This window comes from Prenolepis imparis, unplaced genomic scaffold (assembly GCF_030444845.1).
Source record: "Prenolepis imparis isolate NDT839.2.m4 unplaced genomic scaffold, iyPreImpa1.0 SCAF_3, whole genome shotgun sequence".
NCBI classification, from domain to species: Eukaryota; Metazoa; Arthropoda; class Insecta; order Hymenoptera; family Formicidae; genus Prenolepis; species Prenolepis imparis.
The window spans coordinates 19,864,326-19,872,022 of record NW_028141161.1 but is presented as its reverse complement, the minus strand read 5'-3'; the positions used below and the strand labels follow the sequence as shown (position 1 = coordinate 19,872,022).

The 7,697-nt window shown below is 31.6% G+C and overlaps 2 protein-coding genes across 2 annotated transcripts; one reads left to right on the top strand and one right to left on the bottom strand.

Moving 5' to 3' along the window:
• Positions 1 to 374: 374 nt before the first annotated feature.
• Sirt7 (sirtuin 7) lies at positions 375 to 5,347 on the bottom strand. Its single transcript, XM_083035038.1, has 4 exons — positions 4,907 to 5,347; positions 4,642 to 4,739; positions 4,058 to 4,273; positions 375 to 3,706 (listed from the first exon to the last, which is right to left on the bottom strand). Exons 1-4 carry the CDS (start codon positions 5,003 to 5,005, stop codon positions 2,536 to 2,538), a joined length of 1,584 nt encoding a protein of 527 aa, XP_082891164.1. The 5' UTR covers positions 5,006 to 5,347; the 3' UTR covers positions 375 to 2,535.
• A 383-nt stretch (positions 5,348 to 5,730) lies between these two features.
• Positions 5,731 to 7,397, top strand: LOC145934535 (testis-expressed protein 9). Its single transcript, XM_083035041.1, has 5 exons — positions 5,731 to 6,220; positions 6,345 to 6,518; positions 6,597 to 6,731; positions 6,803 to 6,937; positions 7,016 to 7,397. The coding sequence occupies exons 1-5, from the start codon at positions 5,846 to 5,848 to the stop codon at positions 7,097 to 7,099; spliced, it is 903 nt and encodes a 300-aa protein (XP_082891167.1). The 5' UTR covers positions 5,731 to 5,845; the 3' UTR covers positions 7,100 to 7,397.
• Positions 7,398 to 7,697: the final 300 nt, after the last annotated feature.

The following is a 7,697-nucleotide window of genomic DNA, read 5'->3' as shown; positions in this document are numbered from 1 at the left end:
TAATTAAAATTACTTAAATTAAAAGAACAGAATTTTGACAATAAATATTCGTTTTAAACATTGGATTTTGATATAATCCGATAACGAATTAGACAAGTGATGCTGAATAATCAATATTTTTTTCACACTACAATAATTAATATTTATTTTAGAATATCTCTAATAAAAAATGTATATGATTTTTATATGAATATTTTTATATGTTATTATTAGTAATATCAAGAGCATTTCCTTGCATAAGAAAAAAAAAAAAAAAAAAACAATACACGACAGTTACATATAACGCAAATCTCTTTCAGAAAACTTTCTTCTTTCATAAAACAAACCATTTTATATTATTGAAAATAAATTAATAGATTTATCTTTTTCTTTTTGACGCAGTAAAACACACTAAATTCTGAAATTTATTATAAACGAGTCTTATCTTACCATTTAATACCAATACTAATTAGGTATTATATGTAAGCATAAAAAATTTCAAATAAAGATTTAAATTCTTATAGAAAAATATATCACAAACATAGCACATATACATTAATCATGTTATAATTTCTAGCAAAAGCATTCATTTTTTTCAGTATACAATACCAGCATACATACAGTAATCTGGAAGGATTATAACTGTTGTATTGCACTAGAATTCACTTAATATACATCATATTTTATAATTAATATATTGCTTTGGGAACTGCCGATGTGTTATTCTCACGACACATTAAACGTAGATACGTTTAATCCTCGATTGCCCAATATTAGCTTTCAAGTTATGCATCATCAGTTTTATCTTTCACTTTTGTTCATTTTTTACATTTCTCTTTGTTTGTCATCTATTAGAATTTTCAAGTTACAATCTGGAAAATCTATTCGCGTTTTTCGATTTCGTGTTTTTAGGGAAGTATATATTTATTTTACTTAATTTATATATGTTATATGTATTGAACGTTTTTTAAATAATTTGGGCAATACATAGGATTAATTAAATTAATCATGTAAACGCGAATAATAATTGAGATGATAAAATGGCATATCAATACAAATATACATACAGATTTACGTACGCCGCGTACACACACGTACACACACCTACAATGTCATGTGTATGTGTATGTATGCCGATCCTAAAATATCAACAAGGAATCAATTCAAATATATATATATATAGCCGCAAATACATCACGCGAAATCATTAAAAAGTACATCATAGACGTAAAAAAAGACAGACTCGGCATAAATCATACATAAACTATATTAATAGTTACATATATTTGATTTGCACAAATGAGAAGAAAAGATTAATGGAATATGTATTTTTTTACAATATGTCAAAGACAAGTAGATAGCTAGTATATATAGCCCAAAATATGATATGTCGAGTCTATCTTTCTATATATATATATATCTATGAAACATACTAAATAAATAACAAGAGTAATGCGCGATAGCAATAATTTAAATTATATAAGTTATTAAAATGTGTGATGATAGAAATGATTGTTTTTAACTATTTCATATAAAAATATGTTGAACAATGATAATGCTCGCAATATATTCATGTATTCTAATATTCATATATTCTAATATATATAAGATATATATATATATATATATATATATAATATTAATTATATATTATTATATATTATATAATATATTATATATTAATATGTTATATTATTAATATTATGTAATACATAATAATACATATTAAAATATTATATATATATGCTTACTCTTAATTATCGTGTGTTACAGTACACGAGCTCGATATATAGATTGAGAATATGATAGAGGCAAGTATCAATCCGGTTTTGATTAATATAAATAAAGATGCTTTAGATAAAGCAATAAATATAAAGATCATTGTTTTACAAGTTATTAAAAAACAAACTTGACAGTATTGTGATTTCTAATGAGTATCTGAAATTTGAAAATGTTAAATTTATGTTATAGTTATAAATAAAACTAAAACTAAATAAAACTTATTTACTCTATTTCTACTTTATCTCAGCCTATTTTACGACATACTGTTGCAAATATGGGAAGAGAAACATCCTTGAAAATATTGGTATGAAAAATATAGTCCCAAAGGATAATTAATGACTTAGTTATGATAAAAACCATTTCTTTGTAGCAAGACAAAGATAAAACATATTTTGTTGATAATTAATAAAATATTTCTTCAAAATTATCCAATTCAAAATAGATGCAACCTATTATACTTCTTTATTTCCCTCATCTTGCTATTATATATGAGAAATTTAAGTCTTGAAAAAGTAATCTTTTTGAAGTGGATAAAAATAATAGATCGCTTTTGTTTTATCAGAATTAATTTTCAAAATTTCAGTCTATCTGTTAAAGCTTCAATACTGGAATCAAATTACTATAAATCTACAAAATATGCACGAGCTTCATTACGATATGGCGACTTTAAATACTTATGTACGTTACTATATCGTACAATATAAGGTTATATATTGTAATTGTGATAAAGAGCGAGGACCAAAAAAGCGTTACGTGTATTATAAAGAGCAGATGCTACCGCTTCCTTTTCATACCTTTACGATATCCTTTACCAAACCAACCTGGATTCTTTGGAGACGCTATGCTCGGAGTGTCCGGGCGAATCATGATCGTACCTTCTTCCTGCTTCTGTTCGTTCTCAGTCTTCTCAGTTGGTGCGGGACAATCTCCGTCACGCTGATAATACAAACAGGTAAGGGAGCCCTCGTACTCCATACAAAACGAACAAGCTGGCTTGGGTTTCGGCGCCTCTATTGGCGCGTTCGGTACTTGTACGAATGGGTAATAAAATAACGGCGTCAATTGAGGATACATATACATAGGAGGAAATGGCAAGCCCATGGATAAGAAGGGTAACGCGGCGAAAAAAGGCGCTGGATAGCTAGGGGTTGTGTCAGCTACTGTTACGGTCGATATGCAGTCATCTTCTTTGTCGTCAATTTGCTGCACTGTACACTTCACATTCTCGTCGCTACTTTGACTCAAAGGCTCTTTCTTGATTGTCGGTTCCTCGAGACACGGTTGGGTTGTAGTGAGCTGTTCGCTGTTCTGAAGCTTTACAGCGTGAAAGAAGATTGGATCCTTTGTACGATTATATTGCTGTATCTCTAATCCGAGATGACTCATGACTCTCTTCATCACTTCGTCACATCTTCCGTTTATCTTTAAAACTGCATTTTCGTCTTTCGGAGTCCATTGCAAATTGACAATGTACAGAGAAGCCCTTTTATGAACGGGTCTATCCATCTGCCACAACCACGGATATTTCTTGAGAACTTTTAGACTAGAACCTAAACAGAGTATAACGTCAGCTTGTTTCGAAGCTCTGGACGCTCCACTCCAATTGATTGGCCAAGGTAGATTGCCTCTCTCGCCGAAATGAACAATAGAATCTTGCAACAGTGAATTGCATCTGTGACATAATCTTCCCGTACCATGTTGATATCGAGCAGTCTTTTCAGTAACGTCAAAGAGCCTCCAGTATTCTTTGGATGGCTTGCATGCCCTACAAACTTCCACGTACATGTTGCCATGAACTTCGGACAGAAGATTACGCGGAATACCACTGCGCAAGTGTAATCCATCACAGTTTTGAGAGACTACATGCTTGAGGACTCGCGCTTTGTATAACGCATAAAGCGCCATATGCGTTAACGTTGGTTCAGCTTGAGTCAGATCATGATTCCTGTTAAAAGTGCATGATAAAAAACATATTAATATAAAATATAGATAATAAATATTAAATTTGTTTTAAAATATACCATAACGATTATTTAAATTAACCTTATATTATTTTGCCACTGATAATTCACAGCAATATCAAAGAGATATTTGTGATGCAAAATAGAGTAAATAATAAAAGTGCATAATTGACACAAATATAAACTAATATAATAAAAATAAGTTAACTAAAATTACTTATAGAAATGAGCATATGTACGAAACCTTTTGCAAGTTTTATTATGCGACAACTTAAGAGAAAGTAGAAAGAAATAACTAATGTATTGTATTACATTTTAATTACGATGAGCCCTACCCAATATCCTTCCCTTGTTGCATACGAGTCCAAACTCCATTAGTTCCTCTATAGTCCGGAATAGATGCTGCTGTACTAATACCAGCACCAGTGTATACTGTGAGGGACGTTGCTCTGCTGATCGCTGCTGCCAGGCGCATACATTTTTCCTCCAAAATCTCAGCAGCATCTTCGACTTCTTCCAATCTCGCTTTTATCTTATCTCGTTTCTCTTGTCTTCCAATAATGCATGTACATATTATGAATAACTTAACTCTATTTAAAACATCACATTACTACATAAATGTGTTCTTTATATATTAATATTATTATATTATTGTTAAATATTTTCTTACACGAAAGATGTATTTATTCTCTCTCATCGTATAAAAACTTCTAAGAAGAATAAATATTTAGATTTCTAAAAAGTAGTCTTCAGAAATCTTAAACAATCTTATATCTTCTTTCAAGGCAAAACTAATTATGGACATAACAGTGCAAAGTAGAGACCTATAATAATAGGTCTCTAGTGCAAAGTCGGTCGCAAGAATAATTCCAAAAATTACATGTTTTTTTTGAAAACAAAAAAAAAAAAAAATGATTACCGTAAATTAACCTCCTTCACTGCATCGCTGCACGAGGCCAATATCCCGGTCTCCTCCGCCGTTCTATCTATTTCGGATTTCTGTAAAATCGCTGCCACCTGAAAAAAAAAAAAGTGTCACGCTTGAGCGAGATTTGTTTACGATACATCTCTATACTTATAAGAGAGAGAGACATTGTATGCCGGACGGCGGGTCCGAGTATTCGGACGATATAAGCAAGGAACGAGCCCGCGAACAGGATTAAACGATATCGACTCGCACGTACCTTCTTTAAGGTAGCCACTCTCTCGTCCTTCACTTTAACAGCCTTCAAAGCGGCGGAACGTCTTCGCGATTGGAATTTCTCGTTACCCGTTTCCTCCATCTTTAATCAAAACGACACGCACAGTGCCGTACCATATTATCACGCTTGATATAACCGCGTCCCCGATCAATTGGCCGAAACTGTTTTCGGGGATAAGGGACCGACGACGTCGGTCGGCGTCTCTCGGCGAAAGGTATCCTTCAAGTGTCGATAAAACATTCCGTTTTCTTTTCGACCATGTACAACGCGATGCAGCGAGACATATATGACAGAGATGACAGGTGATCGATCAACGCAGGACTCTCTTCGGAGGCTTTTTCAGATTGCAATCTCAAGTCCTCTCTGTACGTTCTTGTAAGATCTCCCCTCTGTTCCCACTCTTGTCCCACACAAGAGTCACATGTACAGTCTGCAGAAGTGTCATATTTGTTGTATCTCCGTCATTCGCTTTCTCATTCTAGCGTGATCACGTGGTCGGAGGCGGCTACTCTTCATTTTTTATTCGTCACGGATTTTTCCTATATATTCTCGGAGAAATGATGCCTGCATAGAAATGATAATTGAGACATTTTTCAAGAGAGAGGGAGAGGGAGGGAGAGAGAAACTGCATCTGATAAATAAAAATATTTCAGTTACGCACCTTTTTTTTCTATCGATTTCTAATTTGATATGTAAATGATAGCGATCTATATCGATTTCTCTTTATAATTTGCAGGAAAAGTTCAGGTTCTTTGACGATTTCCTCGATAACTCTATTCTTGGCATTGCAAATACTTGGAAGTGAAGTACTTGATTGACCAATCAAGACAGAGGAACCTCTGTCCCGATTGGTCTTTATATCTGTGATTATCGCGACACCTTCTTTAGTTTATGTTACATATGTAAATATTGTTTGGAAGCATGTCCGATGATTTATTAGCTAAGGAAAAAGAATTTCGCAGATTAAATCGCGAGCTTCAACAGAAGACTCATGATGTGATAAAGGAGGTTGATTCTGTCATTCATGCTCGCGATAGTTTGTTTAGCAATCAATCGTACTTAAATTTTGTAACGAAAGATGTAAAAACGATACATACAAAGGATATAACATTAAAGACTGATAAACAATCGAGAACATTGGATGCAATTGTTGAAATTCCATCAGAAAATATCACTGAAATTTCATTAAAGAAGAACAATAATGTAGGAAATAATGCTATTGTTACATTGCTTAAATCCAAGATAGATATGTTGTACAAAGAGCTACAAGCAATACAACTTGAATATAATAAAAAGGTAATTCTTTATCTTATCATGCAATTTTGTGTTGGATAATATTTGTAACGTATAATAGAGAACAGCTTTTCAAGAAAAAATTCTCAAACTAGTAAAAGTAAATTTATAATTGTTGTGTTTTTAGTGCGATTATTCTAAAGAATTGGAAGTGAGAAATAAGAAGCTTGATGATGTCCAAGTTAAATTACACAATCAGATAGGAACATTAAATGATACAATCACAAAGTTGGAAAATATAAACTCTGATACAGTATCAAACTGCCAAGCTTTAAGCAATGAAAATGTTTCTTTAAAGAAGGTATTTCTACATCTTAGTTATAATATATACTTGCATTATATAATATTGGTTTGTTGCATCAAAAATATTTTTTTCTAGGATTTGGAAAGTTTTAAAAAGGAGCTAAATATATTAAATCAGCAATCAAACAATTATGATGTCAGATTAAATAGATCTCTTGAAAGTAACGAGAAACTTAAGAATGCATTGAAATGTAGGCAGATAGAAGAAAAGGTACATTTAATGGAGTACATCTAATGTAAATGAGTTAAAATATTGTTATATGTACATTTCCTACTTTGTAGGAATTAAGGAATTCAATTAGGAAATTACAAGAAGATAAGAGAATAGCCATAAAAAGCTTGGAAAAACAGCAAACTGAATTAGTGCAAGCGTTTAAGAAGCAAACGCTACTCATAGATAATCTGAAGAAACAAAATGTATGTGTATTGAAGGTTATTAATTTCTTCTATTTGCGTAGCACTGTAATGCAACTTTATAATCTTATAATTCTACAGATGTATTTAATGTCAAGTGGGCAAATTCGCTTAACAGAAGAAGACTTTACAAAGTTATTGGAGTGGAAACCTCAGCAACTCTGATATAAAACATTTGTAATCTTTTGCGAGAGAAATTAATTTCACTTTGTAGCTATTAATGTTTTGAAGTGTGGTTCTTTTCACAGAGTGCTTGTGTGTTTTTGTCACGTATCAAGATGAAATATTATTGAAATCGAAATATTTCGTACTCTTTCAATAAATATTTGTGATTTGTAAGATATTGTTATTTAGTGCTCATGAATATTTGTTTTTGTTTCATTTTGTGATCACAGCAATTTATTAATATTATACAAAATAACAAGTGTATCTGTCCGAAAAAAAAATCATATAAAAAAAACTGCATTTTTAGACATTGCTGTAAAAAAACAAAAAAAAACAAAAATTACATTGGCAGTCGCGCTGTGGAAATTTATATATTTTTCGCGAAGTACTTTTGACAATTATCTTTCATATTATATACAAGAATTTATACAACAAATCACAAGAAAAAAGTATAGAGAAAATTTAAAAAAAAAAGAATTCTAATTTTCATCGTAATTACATACCGAATTCGAGTAATTTTTCTCTTGATATTTCAAATGCCTCGTTCACAGTTTATTTATGTCAGTTTATTTACATAACTCGTGTGTTTTGTGTGTGT

Coding starts and splice junctions, on each gene's coding strand:
- LOC145934535 (XM_083035041.1), top strand. CDS start 5,846: ATGTCCGATGATTTATTAGCTAAGGAAAAAGAATTTCGCAGATTAAAT. Junction 6,519..6,596: donor AAAATGTTTCTTTAAAGAAG/GTATTTCTACAT, acceptor ATTTTTTTCTAG/GATTTGGAAAGTTTTAAAAA. Junction 6,732..6,802: donor GTAGGCAGATAGAAGAAAAG/GTACATTTAATG, acceptor CCTACTTTGTAG/GAATTAAGGAATTCAATTAG.
- Sirt7 (XM_083035038.1), bottom strand. CDS start 5,005: ATGGAGGAAACGGGTAACGAGAAATTCCAATCGCGAAGACGTTCCGCC. Junction 4,740..4,906: donor GAGTGGCTACCTTAAAGAAG/GTACGTGCGAGT, acceptor TTTTTTTTTCAG/GTGGCAGCGATTTTACAGAA. Junction 3,707..4,057: donor CAACAAGGGAAGGATATTGG/GTAGGGCTCATC, acceptor CACTTTTAACAG/GAATCATGATCTGACTCAAG.